The 20,880-nt window shown below is 31.8% G+C and overlaps 1 protein-coding gene across 2 annotated transcripts in view; it reads left to right on the top strand.

Annotated features, from left to right (window-relative positions):
* LOC139518132 (kinesin-like protein KIF28P) overlaps positions 1-20,880 on the top strand; it is a 66,149-nt gene that overhangs the window by 15,811 nt on the left and 29,458 nt on the right. For both annotated transcript variants that reach the window (XM_071309823.1, XM_071309824.1), the window contains 10 exons: positions 1,504-1,611; positions 2,415-2,548; positions 5,034-5,104; positions 9,845-9,905; positions 10,414-10,593; positions 17,936-18,051; positions 18,459-18,573; positions 18,991-19,054; positions 19,566-19,694; positions 20,141-20,301. In XM_071309823.1, coding sequence (XP_071165924.1) covers positions 1,504-1,611; positions 2,415-2,548; positions 5,034-5,104; positions 9,845-9,905; positions 10,414-10,593; positions 17,936-18,051; positions 18,459-18,573; positions 18,991-19,054; positions 19,566-19,694; positions 20,141-20,301 — 1,139 coding nt within the window. The remainder of the gene's footprint in view (positions 1-1,503; positions 1,612-2,414; positions 2,549-5,033; positions 5,105-9,844; positions 9,906-10,413; positions 10,594-17,935; positions 18,052-18,458; positions 18,574-18,990; positions 19,055-19,565; positions 19,695-20,140; positions 20,302-20,880) is intronic.

The following is a 20,880-nucleotide window of genomic DNA, read 5'->3' as shown; positions in this document are numbered from 1 at the left end:
GGGACGTACGCGCAAGCGCAGACGGCATATGACAGATTTTAAATACATGTTTTAACGTTGTTTTCTGTCAGTTTCATAAGAATGGAGATAACAATATTGTATTTTAAGCTCCGACGGCATCAATTTGGGATTTGATGGTCGCAAATACCCTTTACTGTCTCCGCTAACGCGTCGCCAGTAAACTTAATTTGCGACCATCAAATCCCCAATTGATGCCGTCGGAGTTTAAAATACGATACAGTTATCTCCTAAATGCAAAAATTGAACTGTAACCGCTTAACCATGAAAATGAGAGGTCAAGGTCAGATAACACCTGCCAGTTTGACATATACATCTTACAATCATTCCATATACAAAATATAGTAGACCTATTTGTTATAGTATCTGAGATATGGCCTAACCCAAGAAAACTTACCTTGTTGTCTGTTCCATTAAATGAGGTTGAGGTCAGATGAAAGCTGTCTGACAGGCATGAGAACCTTGTAAAGTACACACATACTAAGTATAGTTATCCCATTACTCATAGTAAGACAGAAATTAGTCTACAAGATGAAAGCTGTCTGACTGGCATTAGCACCTTGTAAAGTACACACATACTAAGTATAGTTATCCCATTACTCATAGTAAGACAGAAATTAGCATTACAATAAATCTTAACTTGTTTTTCAAGTAGTCATTGAACCAAAGAAATTATGTCTTGGAAATGGGTTATTCATTCATACGTGCATATGTCATATCACAAGTATTTTGTATGGTTTCAGAGCAGATGAGGCTCAATGAAATGGGTCTCTGCCTTTAGTGAGGTGGCTCAGAGCAGATGAGGCTCAATGAAATGGGTCTCTGCCTTTAGTGAGGTGGCTCAGAGCAGATGAGGCTCAATGAAATGGGTCTCTACCTTTAGTGAGGTGGAGTAGGAGGGGTCCTCATCCTGAAATCTCGAGCTTAAAAACACACAATCCTGAGGTTTTGAATTTACATAAATTTTAATCCCAACATCCAGAAATTAGAAAAAAAAATTCCCAGATCCTGAAAGGGTCAATCCTGAAATCCTGAGGTTAAAAAAATCCGATCCAGGAGTCTCGATAAAGGTACTACCCCCCTCTTTAGTAGAATTGATATATACAAAGTTTGAAGCATCCAAGTGTTCAACCTTCTAAAATACAAAGCTTTAAAGCAATTAGTTAAAGATGCCCTCTGATCACTATATATATCCCTATGTTGAGCTTTCTGGGACAGAAGTCACTGACTGGACAGCAGGTCAAATTTTAGACACATAATATGCAGCCAGTCAGAATAAATGTCCCAGAATCTAGAGCCATATGAACATTGCTTTGGCTCTCCATTAACAATAATCATTTTAATTAAGTTTGAGATGCAGACGTCCTCAGTAGGAAAACATCTTGCCAATCTGGTATGGTTGAATTAAGCATGAAGAGTTTCAAGGATTCAAATGTTTTATGCAAAATTTTTGAAGATAATATTTTTTAAGTGTTTTTTTTTCAGTCGAGCACACACCATTATTGGAATAAATTTTACCCAGAAATGTCCTAATGATGTTGGAGAAAGCATGACGCGTACATCTGTAGTAAACTTGGTGGATCTTGCTGGCAGGTAGGGATTTTTTTTAAAGTAAATGGATAAACCATTCTCTGAAGTTATGTAAGGTGCTATAGTTGTGCTGCTTATTAATGTGATAAGACTCTGATAAGTGAGTTTATTTAAAGCACATAATTTCTAATATAGTATGTTCAATTGACATCAGTCAAACTGTCTATGAAATCTGTGTATGTTATTAGTAAAAAAAGGTGGTTTCTAAGAAATCTGTGTATGTTATTAGTCAAATCTTCATTTATCTTAAAACAAATATTTGAGACAAATTTAAAATGACTGGTTTAACTGTTTACAATTTTAAATCTTTCAGATGCCTAATTCAGTTGTCCCTGTGTGCTCTTTCTAGAACTTGAATTAGAATTACAAGGGTTAATCAAATGTTTAAACTCAAAAACTTTCTCTTTTTATCAGTTTAAGTAACTAAATAATTTTTGCTAAAACTATTTTGAGACAAAATTGTTAAACATGAGAAATAACTTTAAAAAAGATTGACCACTACCCAGTACTAGTTTATGTGTGAGACAAACAGGTAAATCTTAATGACCTGTAAGACAAAGTTAACCCTGATAACCTTGTTACCCTATTTTGGTGAGGGTATTAGGACTTGTTTAATACAGTTTCAGTGACCAATTAATATTTGATGCCTTAATTTATTGTTTCTAACTGAGAGAGCAAACTATTAACAATTAACCCTGATAACCATGTTACCTTATTTTGGTGAAGGTATCAGGACTTGTTTATACAGTAATAACATCTGCAGTTTAACCAATGAATATTTAATGCCATGATTTATTGTTTCTCAGTGAGAGAGCAGACTCTACTGGTGCAACAGGTGACAGACTGAAGGAAGGATCGGCCATTAATAAGTCACTTAGCACCCTGGGAAATGTCATCAAAGCTTTAGCAGACCAATCAACTGGAAACAAAAAAGTGGTTGGTTAGTACTTACGGCTCAAATGTTATCCATTGTTCCTTGGACTTCAAGGATGTGAATAATTTGTCAGTTCAGATAATTCCCCCATCCACTGGGCCAAGGTAGCAACAAAAAAGTGGTTGGTTATATTTTTAGTACTCACGGTTCAAATGTTATTTATTGTTCCTTGGACTTTAATGATGTGAATAATTTGTCAGTTCAAATAATTCCCCCATCCGCTGGGCCAAGGAAGCATTTAGTGTTACACTTGACTGTCCTTCTTTCCTTCCCATTTTTGTCTTGCCTTGATGGAGTCAAAATGCAAGACATAGGTATGCTGTTTCCTGAATAAAAGGTGTTGGTGGGGTCAACAATGTATTAGTTTGTGATTAGGTCTAGTTAATAGTTAACCACATGTGGTAGGTCAATGACATTTGGTATGCAGTTGTATAAGCATTGGAACATCTCATTTCCATGGAGATTATTTTGCCCTGCCCCCTCATTCATGGTCTAATGACTTTGAAACTTTACTTAGTTTACATGTACCTGCATTAGTTTGTGATTAGGTCCGTTTAGGGGAAACCACTAGTGATAGGTAAATGATATTTGGTATGCAGTTGAATATGCATTGGCATATCACATTTACATGAAGAATATTTGGCTTGGCCTCCTTAGGCATTGTCTATTGACTGAAAATTTTGCTTAGTTTACATATTTTAGTTTGTGATTAGGTCAGTTCAAGGGAAATTGTTAGTGATAAGCTAATATCAATTGGTATTCAGTTGTATAAGCATTAGCACTTCTCATCCCAAAGAGATTGTTTACCCATATTCCTTAAGTCATGCTATTGCTGTTTTAATTTCAACATTTGCATTATCAAAATTACAAATAGGCGAGACATATCTCTGTGATAACAGTTTATTTAATTTGGGCATTGATTCTCTTACCATTCTAGAGTTATGCCCCTTTATAACTTAATTCAAAAATGCCAATTTGATTGTTTGTTTCTGCACTCTCACTCCAGTTTTTTTCCACATATTGTAGACAAGCTTAGCAGGAGCATTCCTGTCCTCAGACACATTCCACATATTGTCGACAAGTTTAGCAGGAGCATTCCTGTCCTGAGACACATTCCACATATTGTAGACAAGCTTAGCAGGAGCATTCCTGTCCTCAGACACATTCCACATATTGTAGACAAGCTTAGCAGGAGCATTCCTGTCCTCAGACACATTCCACATATTGTAGACAAGCTTAGCAGGAGCATTCCTGTCCTCAGACACATTCCACATATTGTAGACAAGCTTAGCAGGAGCATACCTGTCCTCAGACACATTCCACATATTGTAGACAAGCTTAGCAGGAGCATACCTGTCCTCAGACACATTCCACATATTGTAGACAAGCTTAGCAGGAGCATTCCTGTCCTCAGACACATTCCACATATTGTAGACAAGCTTAGCAGGAGCATTCCTGTCCTCAGACACATTCCACATATTGTAGACAAGCTTAGCAGGAGCATTCCTGTCCTCAGACACATTCCACATATTGTATACAAGCTTAGAAGGAGCATACCTGTCCTCAGACACATTCTTCTTTTATTTTGATGAACACACAAGCTATTTTCAACCTAGTCAAATCAAATATATAATTAGAATGACACTTTCTTAATTCATGTGCTTCTTTTGCAGATAAAGTAAAAAGTTCATATTTTACTTAAATTTCTTCTTTTCTTTTTTTAACATTTCGAACAGTGGTATACTTTTTTCTCTATCCTTTAGTTTTAATATAAAAATGCTCAAACAATAAGAAAAAAAATAGAAAATTAGTTATTAAATTTTCGTGCTTTTAGAAAAAAAACCAATACATTTTTTGCTTTACATTTATTTTATTTTTTTAATTCATCAGTGATTTGTTCATAAAAAATGGTACAAATGATTAAAAAATCTTTTCATCTAAAACTACTGAACCAAATTAAAACCAAACTTAAGCTGAATGATTCTTAGGAAAGAATTTGTGTTTTATTTTCTGTTTCCTCTGAAAACATGGTCGCCATGACTAAAATTATAACATAGAGTAAAAATGCAGTCTTTGAATTAAAGCATTTAGAGCAAATCAGACAAGAAGTTGTATTCGCCTAACCTGAAATTATCAGCCAAATCTGGTATCTGTCTTTTGGGTAATTGCCCCTGAACTTATGATTTTAAGGAAATTTGGCAGTTTTTTGGTTAACATGTTTTTTTTTGCTTTTAAAGAAAATATGACAGATACAAAGAACATTTAAAGGGCATTTGAAGTCGCTCATTAATATACCGGTATGTTGAAAAGCAAAAATAGTTATTGATGACAGACTTAAGCAAAAAATTACAGGTGAGCAATTCCGGCTGCTAAGAGCCTCTTGTTATATTTTATTTGCTTATTTAATTTATAGCACAATTTGATGATAAGATCTTAATCTATATTTAGATGTGAATGGCTTTTGCATATAACTCCCTGTGCTTTTTTACAGTGCCTTATAGAGATTCAACACTTACTAAACTTCTACAGAATGCACTTGGGGGTAACAGTAAAACTATAATGGTAAGTTTAAGAAACCAGTTTTAATAAAATTGCTGCAATATGTAAATATTGGTATTAATTATAGTGTTGTTGTTATAAATATTTTTCTATAATGTAAATTCATAAATTTTTGTAAGCATTCATTTTTGCTTTTGTTTTGAACAATAGACTTAAAAGTGAGATTATTTATTGCAATTTCAAGAAAGCTGCATAGAAATAAATGTTTGCAATAAAAGAAAACATTTGAAATTTCATTTAGAATTACAGTTAGCTATACAGTGTACTTTACATCTGTATAAACTGTATTAACCCAGCTACCTAAGGAAGGGAGGGTTGAGTTAAGAATTAGTTTAAAAATAAATTTGTTAACTTTAACTGTATTAACCCAGCTTCCTAAGGTAGGGAGGGTTGAGTTAAGAATTAGTTTAACAGTAAATTTGTTAACTTTAACTGTATTAACCCAGCTTCCTAAGGTAGGGAGGGTTGAGTTAAGAATTAGTTTAACAGTAAATTTGTTAACTTTAACTGTATTAACCCAGCTTCCTAAGGTAGGGAGGGTTGAGTTAAGAATTAGTTTAAAAATAAATTTGTTAACTTTAACTGTATTAACCCAGCTTCCTAATATAAGGTAGGGAGGGTTAAGTTAAGAATTAGTTTAAAAATAAATTTATTAACTTTAACTGTATTAACCCAGCTTCCTAATATAAGGTAGGGAGGGTTGAGTTAAGAATTAGTTTTAAAATAAATTTATTAACTTTAACTGTATTAACCCAGCTTCCTAATATAAGGTAGGGAGGGTTGAGTTAAGAATTAGTTTAAAAATAAATTTGTTAACTTTAACTGTATTAACCCAGCTTCCTAAGGTAGGGAGGGTTGAGTTAAGAATTAGTTTAAAAATAAATTTATTAACTTTAACTGTATTAACCCAGCTTCCTAAGGTAGGGAGGGTTGAGTTAAGAATTAGTTTAAAAGTAAATTTATTAACTTTAACTGTATTAACCCAGCTTCCTAAGGTAGGGAGGGTTGAGTTAAGAATTAGTTTGAAAATAAATTTATTAACTTTAACTGTATTAACCCAGCTTCCTAATATAAGGTAGGGAGGGTTGAGTTAAGAATTAGTTTAAAAATAAATTTGTTAACTTTAACTGTATTAACCCAGCTTCCTAATATAAGGTAGGGAGGGTTGAGTTAAGAATTAGTTTAAAAATAAATTTGTTAACTTAAACTGTATTAACCCAGCTTCCTAATATAAGGTAGGGAGGGTTGAGTTAAGAATTAGTTTGAAAATAAATTTATTAACTTTAACTGTATTAACCCAGCTTCCTAATATAAGGAAGGGAGGGTTGAGTTAAGAATTAGTTTAAAAATAAATTTGTTAACTTTAACTGTATTAACCCAGCTTCCTAAGGTAGGGAGGGTTGAGTTAAGAATTAGTTTAAAAGTAAATTTATTAACTTTAACTGTATTAACCCAGCTTCCTAATATAAGGTAGGGAGGGTTGAGTTAAGAATTAGTTTAAAAATAAATTTGTTAACTTTAACTGTATTAACCCAGCTTCCTAATATAAGGTAGGGAGGATTGAGTTAAGAATTAGTTTAAAAATAAATTTGTTAACTTTAACTGTATTAACCCAGCTTCCTAAGGTAGGGAGGGTTGAGTTTAGAATTAGTTTAACAGTAAATTTGTTAACTTTAACTGTATTAACCCAGCTTCCTAATATAAGGTAGGGAGGGTTGAGTTAAGAATTAGTTTAAAAATAAATTTGTTAACTTAAACTGTATTAACCCAGCTTCCTAATATAAGGTAGGGAGGGTTGAGTTAAGAATTAGTTTAAAAATAAATTTGTTAACTTTAACTGTATTAACCCAGCTTCCTAATATAAGGTAGGGAGGGTTGAGTTAAGAATTAGTTTAAAAATAAATTTATTAACTTTAACTGTATTAACCCAGCTTCCTAATATAAGGAAGGGAGGGTTGAGTTAAGAATTAGTTTAAAAATAAATTTGTTAACTTTAACTGTATTAACCCAGCTTCCTAAGGTAGGGAGGGTTGAGTTAAGAATTAGTTTAAAAATAAATTTGTTAACTTAAACTGTATTAACCCAGCTTCCTAATATAAGGTAGGGAGGGTTGAGTTAAGAATTAGTTTGAAAATAAATTTATTAACTTTAACTGTATTAACCCAGCTTCCTAATATAAGGAAGGGAGGGTTGAGTTAAGAATTAGTTTAAAAATAAATTTGTTAACTTTAACTGTATTAACCCAGCTTCCTAAGGTAGGGAGGGTTGAGTTAAGAATTAGTTTAAAAGTAAATTTATTAACTTTAACTGTATTAACCCAGCTTCCTAATATAAGGTAGGGAGGGTTGAGTTAAGAATTAGTTTAAAAATAAATTTGTTAACTTTAACTGTATTAACCCAGCTTCCTAATATAAGGTAGGGAGGGTTGAGTTAAGAATTAGTTTAAAAATAAATTTGTTAACTTTAACTGTATTAACCCAGCTTCCTAAGGTAGGGAGGGTTGAGTTTAGAATTAGTTTAACAGTAAATTTGTTAACTTTAACTGTATTAACCCAGCTTCCTAATATAAGGTAGGGAGGGTTGAGTTAAGAATTAGTTTAAAAATAAATTTGTTAACTTAAACTGTATTCACCCAGCTTCCTAATATAAGGTAGGGAGGGTTGAGTTAAGAATTAGTTTAAAAATAAATTTGTTAACTTTAACTGTATGAACCCAGCTTCCTAATATAAGGTAGGGAGGGTTGAGTTAAGAATTAGTTTAAAAGTAAATTTATTAACTTTAACTGTATTAACCCAGCTTCCTAATATAAGGTAGGGAGGGTTGAGTTAAGAATTAGTTTAAAAATAAATTTGTTAACTTTAACTGTATTAACCCAGCTTCCTAAGGTAGGGAGGGTTGAGTTAAGAATTAGTTTAAAAATAAATTTATTAACTTTAACTGTATTAACCCAGCTTCCTAAGGTAGGGAGGGTTGAGTTAAGAATTAGTTTAAAAGTAAATTTATTAACTTTAACTGTATTAACCCAGCTTCCTAATATAAGGTAGGGAGGGTTGAGTTAAGAATTAGTTTAAAAATAAATTTGTTAACTTTAACTGTATTAACCCAGCTTCCTAATATAAGGTAGGGAGGGTTGAGTTAAGAATTAGTTTAAAAATAAATTTGTTAACTTTAACTGTATTAACCCAGCTTCCTAAGGTAGGGAGGGTTGAGTTTAGAATTAGTTTAACAGTAAATTTGTTAACTTTAACTGTATTAACCCAGCTTCCTAATATAAGGTAGGGAGGGTTGAGTTAAGAATTAGTTTAAAAATAAATTTGTTAACTTAAACTGTATTAACCCAGCTTCCTAATATAAGGTAGGGAGGGTTGAGTTAAGAATTAGTTTAAAAATAAATTTGTTAACTTTAACTGTATTAACCCAGCTTCCTAATATAAGGTAGGGAGGGTTGAGTTAAGAATTAGTTTAAAAATAAATTTATTAACTTTAACTGTATTAACCCAGCTTCCTAATATAAGGAAGGGAGGGTTGAGTTAAGAATTAGTTTAAAAATAAATTTGTTAACTTTAACTGTATTAACCCAGCTTCCTAAGGTAGGGAGGGTTAAGTTAAGAATTAGTTTAAAAATAAATTTATTAACTTTAACTGTATTAACCCAGCTTCCTAAGGTAGGGAGGGTTGAGTTTAGAATTAGTTTTACAGTAAATTTGTTAACTTTAACTGTATTAACCCAGCTTCCTAAGGTAGGGAGGGTTGAGTTTAGAATTAGTTTTACAGTAAATTTGTTAACTTTAACTGTATTAACCCAGCTTCCTAAGGTAGGGAGGGTTGAGTTTAGAATTAGTTTAACAGTAAATTTGTTAACTTTAACTGTATTAACCCAGCTTCCTAAGGTAGGGAGGGTTGAGTTTAGAATTAGTTTAACAGTCAATTTGTTAACTTTAACTGTATTAACCCAGCTTCCTAGGGTTCAAAATGTAGCAGTTTGTTGAAAAGTACGTTTTATCCTTGATCCCTGTATCAGCTCTTTTATGTTGGTCATCCATTTTGAACATGTAATGAATTCCATGTGTATTTTTACAACCATACTTGTGCACAAATCAATTACGATTAAATCATAGAAGTATAGATGACTGCATTCACACTTAAAGTTAGATTGGTTTACTTTGGATGGATTCAAACTAAACTACCTTGTTCGTTGTTTTTAGTTTTAACCAATTCAAGATTGATTGAATGTGTTTACATTAGATTTTTTAAAATCCATGTACAGTGAATTGTTCCATTTTAAATAAGTCTAAATGTCCAAGTGGGATAACGGTCTGAATTCTGGAATTCAGGAATTAATTGGTCTTAGTCCTGGTATATTAATCAGGAATTAATTGGTCTTAGTCCTGGTATATTAATCAGGAATTAATTGGTCTTAGTCCTGGTATATTAATCAGGAATTAATTGGTCTTAGTCCTGGTATATTAATCAGGAATTAATTGGTCTTAGTCCTGGTATATTAATCAGGAATTAATTGGTCTTAGTCCTGGTATATTAATCAGGAATTAATTGGTCTTAGTCCTGGTATATTAATCAGGAATTAATTGGTCTTAGTCCTGGTATATTAATCAGGAATTAATTGGTCTTAGTCCTGGTATATTAATCAGGAATTAATTGGTCTTAGTCCTGGTATATTAATCGGGAATTAACTGGTCTTAGTCCTGGTATATTAATCAGGAATTAATTTGCCTTATTTTGTAGATCGCAGCTTTGAGTCCTGCTGATATTAATTATGAAGAAACACTTTCTACACTCAGATTTGGTAGGTTGCTGGTTGGAATAAGATTTAGTATCTGAAATTTTACCACAATAAACACTTATTTATGATTTATTTCACATTAAAAGCTAAAATCTTCTGATAACATTTTGTCTTCCTTATATCTTATATTCTTAATGATTTATTTCATTTTTGCAATAAAATTTGCTTATAGTACAAATATATGTATTTATTTTGATACACCAACCCTGGAAAACAACTTATTATAATTTGTCTGATATATTCTTAGTACCATTAACATCAACACTACTGACGATATTTCAAAAATGTATTCACTAGTTTCCCTGAAACTTAAGTAGATTGTTTATATCTCATGAGGTTAGCTCCTTTTTTTTCTTTTTTTTTATGGGGGCATTTAGCAGTACTAACAGTCATTTTAAGCATAAAGACCAGCTATAGAGCTAGGGGCGTGTAATAGGCTTATGGTGCAGCTCTTTATTGTCATCATGCTCTAAAAAATAAAAACAAATAAATAACAAGGTCATTGTTTTAGCTGACAGAGCCAAGGCTATAAAGACTACTGCAACTGTCAATGAAAGTCCTACAGATAAATTGATTCGGGAATTACGAGAGGAGAATGCCAAACTGATGGAGATGATTAAATCTGGCGGGATAACCTTACCAATAGGTGGCGGAGGCGGTGGGGGCGGTGGAGGAGGCTACACAACTGATGGTAAGTTACATATAACTGGATTGTCAACAATCTAAAAATTAGTATTTATATCACTTATTCACAGTTCTCCATTGTTTAAAACATCAATTATAGCTTCTTGGTTTTGACTTTTCCATTAATTTTGCTGTTGTGAATTTTCTTTTTTTGTGTAGGTTTTTGGAAAAGAGCATCAAATTTGCACATGAGTTCTTTAAAAATTGCTTATCTGATGCATTGATAGATATTTGAAATTAAAATTTTTAGAAAGCTTGTTTTTTTTTCTTTAAAAATGTATTATCTGAAATGGTGAAATGTTACCCTGCAGTTGATGTTGAGTGTTAGAATCTTTATAAGGATCTTTTTTTAAAGGGTGTAAGCTATGAATTAGACAAAAATATAAGTAATGATTTTTATCCTTAAACATGCATTTATAAAAACGCAATATTAAACTGAATAAAATTTTGCTATTTAAATTCAGTTTTGTTCTATGTTGTCAAAATAGCTGAAAAACTCAGTGTTTTATTGAATTGCAAGTCAATAATTCAACTTATTTGAATCTGTATTTCATAAAACTTAATATCAGCAATATCTCTGACAAATTCTATAATGGTGGACAACTGATTTTTTTGTTTTTATGCCCCTTGGAAATATAAAATATGTGCAGCACAGGGGACATTGGAAAACTGTTCTTTTTATGCCCAATTTATGGGCATTATGTTATCTGGTCTGTGCGTCTGTTCGTTCGTCCGTCCGTTTGTCCCGCTTCAGGTTAAAGTTTTTTGTCAAGTTAGTTTTTGATGAAGTTGAAATCCAATTAACATGAAACTTAGTAAACATGTTCCTTATGTTATGATCTTTCTAATTTTAATGCCAAATTAGAGATTTTATCCCATTTTCACGGTCGACTAAACATAGAAAATGAAAGTGCGGATGGGGCATCCGTGTACTGGGGACACATTCGTGTTATTTATATTAATGTTTTAATTGGGTTAAATGATTGTTGGCAGTCTTCAGTGTTCATCTCCATGGACAATTAGATGACATATAAATCTATAAAATGCCGGAAATGCTGAAGCATTATAGAAAGTTCATGCACTCTATTTATTTTTTTATATTTTGTAATTTGGATGTACTTTTTAGTATGTAATTAATAAAATATGAGAATTTGAGTCAAATCAGTTAACATGAATTGACAGCTTATGTTCCTTTACAGTCATAGTATATTAGTTCCTGGGTTATCATCCAACTTTGATAAATTTGAAATGAGAATTGATTTTTACAGGTTTATTTTCTGGTTCTGATTGTGTTGAGAAAGTATTTATCCCCCCCCCCCCCCTTTCCTCTAGGCGAGGATGGCATTAAGGTTTACCCTTGTATGCTGTTTGTCTGTCCATACGTCCTACAATTGGTTCCATTTTTGAACCTTAGATTGCCACAATCAAAATGTTTTGAAACTTACACACACAGCTTATTACCATTAGATACATATTAAGTTTCACTTCTCTCAATGTTCTGTTTATTTTCAAATGGAAAAAATGGGAAAGTTTCTGTCCTAAAACTTTGCCTCAATTAAATGGTTTGTTTTAAGTTAGTTTGATAGGATCTGCTTTGTGATAGATCAATGATATTTTGTGTAAAGTTACATTACTATCAGTACATATCAGTTTGAAGACTATTATAAGTCCCTGTCCCCTAGGTCATGGTCCAGTGACTTTGAATTGAAGCAATCTTGTTGTCTTTTTCTGTTGACATCAAAGACATATCTCTGTGTCAACAATTCATTATGTATATAATTTTAATGTTACTCACTTATTTGTATTCAACACAATACATGCAATACATTACTTGTAATTATAGATTATCGAGGATCACCTCAACGAGATTGATTTCTTGCTTGAGCCGGGACAGCAAAATCAAGTAAGGCAATCGAGTTGAGGTGAACAATGATAATCTGTTTATCGCTTTTTTACCTATGACGACGTTGTCAAATTCATGTCTATTTCGTTAGCAACGCCACTTGCCTGCTTAGTTTCTAGGGATAATTTTCCATCTCAAGCGAGTAGCATGATATGAAAATTATCACAAAAAAAGATCAAAGGAAAAATGCTCAAAATAGCGATAATAATGTATATACTTTATTAATTATTCCAATGTATCATTATAGTAATGATTTAAACTATTAACATTATATAATTGGAATGTTTCAATCATGTGAATATTTTATGCAATAACAAAGTTACATAATTAATATAATAGATAACTTTGTAAACTAACATGATATTCATCACAATTAACTTATTTTAACCATGGATTAGGAAAAAGTTTTGATTAAAGTTTACTAGCAAAGTCTTAAAAATGAGTTTTTTTTACTGGGTTTTTTTTAACATAAAAGTAGATATGTGTTGTTAAAAAAAAAATGTTTTTGATTTTTCATTCTCTTGAAGTATACGATTTTATTAATTATTAAGGAATGAATTTTACTATATATTTCAGAACAAGGTACTTGTATTTGGCATGATATATTGCCTGTGTGGAAAGTATGACATGGGCATGTTTATGTAGAAAATCTTTATCAAATACACTTTGTAGTTAGATTACTCTTATTAAACATCAAATAGACCAAACAAGATGGTATAAAATAGAAGTGATATTTTCTAAAATGTTACTATTGTTCATGTTTGAAAAACATCTGCTGCTTTCAATATGTTTATTAACCTTGTTTTTAAACATTTGTTATTATTATTAACTTTCCTTTACTATTAGTTGATTATCTTCTTGAATGTGACCATGAAAATTCTGTGATTTGCACAACTGCATTACTACATTATATAGCATGAGTTACACAAGGAAAACACTAGTGTGTGGATGGAGAGCAGCTTTTCTGTAACCTGTACTTTATATTTCCCTCGTAATCAGTATTTATAGATTGTGTTTCTGTATCCATTGTCACTTTTTGGGGGGCCACTTGAAGTTTCCTATATACTAGGTGATGGGAAGTGCCTCTTAAATAGGTCACATTGTCCAGATTAACATATGTAAATAGGTGGGGAAACTATCAAAAATATACGATAAGGTCAATTAAGTCGATCCCATTACTTGTTATATGTGAAGACATTAGTAAACATTACATACACAATCTTAGGCCATGTTCACACCAAACGCTGTGTACAGTAAACATGTTTACATTTGGTTTAATGTAATGTACACTAGTTTCACATTAAATTTGTTCACATCTATACACCATGTTTAGCTACCTGTACATAAGATTTGTTCACACTTGTAAACTATATGTCATTTAAATGTTCATTACGTAGAACCGAATTCAAATTTCCAAACAACTTTTCTAGCAGTTAGGGAACGACCATTTGACTTTGAAAAAAAAGGGGGATGGATTTTTCCACAATTTGATTAAAAAAAAATCGGGTCATTCAGATGATTAGAATGAACAAATATTCTGAATCCAAAGTTTCCCAATACATTATAGTGTTAAATATGGAATTGGTACCATTAAGAAAAAAAAACTAATTATAAACTTTCGCGCGAGAAAAATTCTGACTCAGAACCCCCCCCCCCCCCCTTTTTTAAAGTATAGTGGTTGCTCTTGTAAGAAATTTTTTTTGGATGACTTGCAGTAGTTTAAAGATGTCTCGATTACGCATTAAAAACGTAGGCTCGCCATCAGTGTGCTTACAGACGAAGAAAAAGAATTGCGATGTTAAGGATGACTTCATTTCTATCTTTTCTGTTTGTTTCAAATGGTATTTTTTCTCCAAGGAGTATTTGGTAAAGGGAGAGGGTAATGTTGTTCTTTTTATTTCTAATTGTATTTTAACAGATCTGAGATACTACACAATTAACCTCATCCTTTTTTCAGTAATTCATTTATGAGTGAATAGTTGTTTGAGTATAAAGACCAGTGGCAAATATTTCTGTTAGTGTGTACGTCCAAGCGATTCTGAGACCTTTTCAAATGAATTATGTGTTCAGCAATGATGATGGATGGATCTTGATTAAGGGTTAATAAGGCTACGTAAAGTGTTTTTATAACAAATAAATATATCAAGTTTAGACAAATATTTCTGTAAAGAACTTTATAAATAAGTGTAATAAGTATCAATTTTATATAAAAATTGTTTCTTTTTTAAATATACATTGGAAATTAAAGTTCTTAATGCCTAGTTTTGTGTACACTTAACCTACACAAGGCCTACATCGACTATCGACTGCATGTAGACAAAACATGATTTAAACTACATGTAAACATTGAGTTTTATCAATGGGAACGTAATTATGTTTAGTTTATGTGTGAGTTACACTAACACAACACCAAGTTTAGGTCAATGTGAACATGGCCTTAGCTTCAGATCTGAGCTCTGAGCAACAGTGATATTTCTGACTTATGCCAGGGCTTTTACGTCCTGTCATGATTGCCCTGGTAGAGGGTTGCTGCCCACAATAAGTGATACTTCTGACTTTAGCCAGGACTTTTATGCCCTGTCATGATTGCCCTGGTAGAGGGTTGCTGCACACAACATGTGATACTTCTGACTTTAGCCAGGACTTTTATGCCCTGTCATGATTGCCCTGGTAGAGGGTTGCTGCCCACAATAAGTGATACTTCTGACTTTAGCCAGGACTTTTATGCCCTGTCATGATTGCCCTGGTAGAGGGTTGCTGCACACAACAAGTGATACTTCTGACTTTAGCCAGGTCTTTTATGTCCTGTAATGATTGCCCTGGTAGAAGATTGTTGCCCACAAGGAAGCTATTGAACTAAGAGTTCCAAGTGGTGAAGCTGAAATTAACCCTTCATAGATTTTTATGGATGCCATCTCGACATTCAAAATGTTTGTTGAGACAAACCTGATTTTAAGGTATAATTATTTTGCTGAGACTGACCTGATTTTAAGGTATAATTATTTTGTTGAGACTGACCTGATTTTAAGGTATAATTATTTTGTTGAGACTGACCTGATTTTAAGGTATAATTATTTTGTTGAGACTGACCTGATTTTATGGTATAATTATTTTGTTGAGACTGACCTGATTTTAAGGTATAATTATTTTGCTGAGACTGACCTGATTTTAAGGTATAATTATTTTGATGAGACTGACCTGATTTTAAGGTATAATTATTTTGTTGAGACTGACCTGATTTTAAGGTATAATTATTTTGTTGAGACTGACCTGATTTTAAGGTATAATTATTTTGTTGAGACTGACCTGATTTTAAGGTATAATTATTTTGTTGAAACTGACCTGATTTTAAGGTATAATTATTTTGTTGAGACTGACCTGATTTTAAGGTATAATTATTTTGTTGAGACTGACCTGATTTTAAGGTATAATTATTTTGTTGAGACTGACCTGATTTTAAGGTATAATTATTTTGTTGAGACTGACCTGATTTTAAGGTATAATTATTTTCTTGAGACTGACCTGATTTTAAGGTATAATTATTTTGTTGAGACTGACCTGATTTAATGGTACATGTACAATCGTTGGGAACATCCAATTACTGAATGAGGTAAGAACCCTGACTTGGGGGCAATTCCTTCTTCAGCCAAATTAGAAGTGGGTAAAAGGTTAGATAGGTTTAGTTTTCATAAACATGATAAAAGGGTATATACATTTTAGTATTTCACATACCATCTTCTGTAATTTTAGACTTAATGTACTGATCTTTCAGGGACCCTGACTGATATGGAATAGCATTTTTAAAAGATACTTGAAATGACATTTTGAAAATTTTCCTTTACTCATTCATAGTGACAGATAACAATACATAGTAACTTTTTTTTACAAATTTCTGATAAACAGTGCTAGTTGAATTTAATTTAGAAATTGTCTTAATTGACATGATCTTTCTGTCTTCTTACAAACAGCATATATTTTAAATAATATTTGATAACCTTTACTTCCTGTACTAACATGTATGAAAGTCTTTTATATATTTACTAAAAAAAATTAGATAGAATTAAGAAGTATTAGGCTTTATAGATGCTACAAACAGATATAATTGGTATACTGGTGTTTGTAATTAATTTATTAAAATACAGTAGAATCTTGATACTGGTGTTTGTAATTGATTTATTAAAATACAGTAGAATCTTGATACTGGTGTTTGTAATTGATTTATTAAAATACAGTAGAATCTTGTTAGCATATTTGTTTTAAAGAGATTAAAAGAGTTTTTGTTTAAACTGTTTTGAAATTTCAGTATTATATCACTGAGGACTAGAAAATGTCTTTTTCTGGTGATGAAATGTTTGACAAGTTGTAAGAACCTTTTTAAGGATATTTCCATTTTCACCTATGTTATCAAATATTTGTAGTGAGTTAGTTCAAAAAATTATTTCATAGCTTTATACATTTATTTGATGGTCCTATTTCTTTTTGGTAAATTGTTTTGTTATGATTAAGACCTTTAGTTTTCTCACTAGAATTGTTGCACTTTTTTCATATCAGGGCTTCTTTATAGCCAACTATACAGTATTGTTTATTTCTCATTGTTGTTGGCCTTTCAGGGGCCTATAATGGCTTAAATTTGACTTTATTTTGTATCTGGTGGGTAATTGTCTATAAGAAATCATACCACATCTCTTATTTTAATACATGTATACTTGATTGTGTATGTTGAGTGGTTATAAGAAGTGGATTGGTTGTAATTTACATATTTCTCTTTCACACATCCCATATGCCTTAACATGATAAGTAAATTGACAACTTTAGAACAAACTATACTAGAATACTATATCATGCAGTATTTTTTTTTTGGGGTGGGGGGGGGGGGGGGGGTTGTGAGAATGTGAATGTTCAGACCAAGGAATAAAGATGTATGGTAAATACAAAACTGTCAAAACTATATATGGATAGACACTTTCAGATGAAAACATTCAGATAAACATTATAAAAATATTGAGATGAGCGTTTTTGTTCTAGAGAAACTTTCAATTTCATATTTATAAAGTAATTATGAATTGATTTATAAATAGTCTTAGGTGCAACATTTCATACTTGAAAAAAATGTCATTATATATATAATTCACAAATATGTTTTTTTTTGTCAACAGATTTGTTATCTTATTTTTATTTCACCTTGGCCTGAAAGGGTTTGCAGCTATAATAAACAAATTCATCTTTTTATCATTTTCAATGACATTTCTTCACTATTAAAAACTGTTTTTTTTTGTGTTATACATTTTCAAATGCTCCAATCTGACTGTGTCAGATATCTCTTTAAAGATACCACTTTATATGTTCATTAACTATCTAGTAAGTTTGATTGTTTTACAGAGGATAATATTTGTTATGTACTGTTCATTTAACTGTTTTATTATGTTTGTTTGATTGTGTTTTACAGAGGTGGAGGAAATGAAAAGACAACTGCAGGAACAGCTAAATCAAAACCAGTCAGAAATGGAACAAATGAAAAAATCATGGCAGCAAAAACTAGCAGAGTCAGAACAAGAAAACTTGGTGAGTGACTGAGTCAGAACAAGTAAATTTGACGAGTGACTGAGTCAGAACAAGTAAACTTGATGAGTGACTGAGTCAGAACATGTAAACTTGGTGAGTTACTGAGTCAAAACAAGTAAACTTGGTGAGTGACTGAGTCAGAACATGTAAAATTGATGAGTGACTGGATCAGAACATGTAAACTTAGTGAGTGACTAAGTCAGAACAGGTAAACTTGGTGAGTGACTGAGTCAGAACAGGTAAACTTAATGATTTACTGAGTCAAAACAGGTAAACTTGGTGAGTGACTAAGTCAGAACAGGTAAACTTGGTTAGTGACTGAGTCAGAAAGTGTAAATTTGGTGAGTGACTAAGTTTGAAAGGGAACAAAGATAAAGATACAATTGACATTCTTAAATTTATTTCAGGGAAAATTAGAAGAAGATAAAAAGAAAAATGAAGATAGGAAAGTAATCCCACATTTCTGGAATCTGAATGAGGATCCAGCTTTGACTGCAATGGTTATACACTTTTGTAATGATGGTAGGAAAATTGTCATATTTCCACAGTAGACCTATAAATATTGTTTTGCTCTTTTTGCAAACATGTTATGATCAAACTTAATGACAAGTTGTACTGAAATGTTTTCAAAATTTGCAGTCCCTGATTTTTTGTTCTAATTGCTGCCATCCTGCACAACTGACTGATGAATGTCTTACGCATATTAATGTAGACTACAGATAGGAAGAATTTGTAGGGACATCTCAAAAGTAATGGATTCATAATTCTTTTTTAAAGCATATGACATAAACAAAAAATGTCATTACCAGTTGTACTGCATTTATAAAAATATCCTTAAAAAATGGGTACACATGTTTCAAGCCAGGACATTTTTACATTAATGTAGAAGATTTTAGACTACATGATAATATATATATCCCTATTTTGATATTTTTTCAGGGAAATCCACCATTGGTACAAAGAATGCCCAACCACCTCCCAATATCCAGATAAATGGACTCAGGTAAAATTAGAGACTCCTTATATATTGAACAATATTAACAAATCTGTTTAAGTGCTTGGTTTTTACAAAAAAGTTTGTTATAAGGCTGAACCCATAGAATCCCTCATGGTTGTCAAGTTTGTTAAAACACCCTTGTATGATGACAAGTAACTGATAATGTTTCTTTTAATGATATACTTTCCATAGAATTATTGCCCTAAATTATTGTCAGTTTTTATGCCCCTGCTGCAAGGCATGTATGTATATACATTTGTTTGTCTGTCTGCATCAATTGAAAGAATGTTAGAAAACTTATACAAAAGGCTAATTGCTACCAAACGCAGACCAAGTTTGAATGTTATAGTTTTCACAGTCACTGTAGTCTTGAGTTATCTTGCTTTATAGATGGAAAAATGGCTGAATTTGCCATTTCCTCATTCTTTATTTAGACTGTCAACAAAGGATAGTAACATTTACAGTCTGTTTCTACCATGTTTTAATAGAAATAACTTATAGCTGTATTTGTATACAGTATACAGAAACAGCATGCCATTGTGACTAACAAGGGAATGAATGTGACCTTAGAACCATGCTCTGGAGCTAAAATCTTAGTCAATGGTCAGAAAATAGCAAAAGGTGTCCAGTTACATCACAATGATAGGTAAGTAGTTGTATAGTCTATAGATAGCTTATTCCAGTTAACTCATCCAGGTAGTCTATATAAAAAAAGAGGATGTGGTATGATTGCCAATGAGGCAACTCTTCACAATAACACAGCAATTAACAACTACAGGTCATCATATAGCTTATTCCAGATTAACTTATCCTACAAAGGAAGTTTACACTTTGGCTTCTAGTACATATATTAAAGGTATGCATATGGTATGGGTTTTGATTTTTTATAATATAACCAGATATAGTTGGATTTTTGAGTCTATATGGTCACGCTAAAATGTGATGGTCTGTGCTTAAGTCTGATGCCTCTATACGCTAAAGTCAACCTTTTTTCATATGCTACCATATGTGACATACCATGGTTTGGTTGTAATACACTTTTATTCATATTCAATATGTAAACTAATGTTTTTCATCCTATTTAATTCTCAGAGTACTGTTTGGACCAAACCATTTGTATGTATTTCATCATCCAAAAGATGCATCAAAGAATATGAAAGAAGGAAAATCAGAAGAAACACCAACATTTGACTCAGCTAATGAGGAAATAGCAGAGAAAGCTGGTCTAGTCAGACATGATGGGGCAACTTCAGGTAAAATTGTCTCCCCTTATTCTTCAGTTCTTTTTTTAACATTTTCCTCGGTATTCAGATTATTTTATTCTATAAATATGATATGCTTTTCTTACTTACGACATATATAATCTACTTCATTCAATCTAGACTTAATCAATTCTATTCATCAATAGAAATTTCTACACCTGTTTTTGTTTTGTAAAATTTATATTTATGTAGAAACAGTTCCTTTAGAAATTACCTTGAAAATTAAACTTAAATTCCAATGATTGAGATTTTTTTTAATTCGTTAAAAACCATTTAATTTTCCTTAAACAATATAACAATCGTGTACATACAAAATTCAATTAAAAACAAAAAATGATAAATATTTGTTGAAAGCCAATCATCATTGGGGTAGCTAGCTTAAAACAATACGTCCATTGACCCGGTCTGCCAGCCAGTTATCTCCACTTACTTGGCAAAGATGAAACACAAAATACAGCAATAAATATGATAAAACACATAATTTTATGTATGAACATGAAAAGTCTTTAAAAAAAAAAGAATTTTCCTACTACTTTAGCAATTTGCACATTTTATGAAATATCTAGACCG

The sequence above is a fragment of the Mytilus edulis genome, chromosome 3 (assembly GCF_963676685.1).
Source record: "Mytilus edulis chromosome 3, xbMytEdul2.2, whole genome shotgun sequence".
NCBI lineage: Eukaryota > Metazoa > Mollusca > Bivalvia > Mytilida > Mytilidae > Mytilus > Mytilus edulis.
Note: the sequence above shows the minus strand (reverse complement) of the source record. Positions and strands in the feature narration are given on the sequence as shown.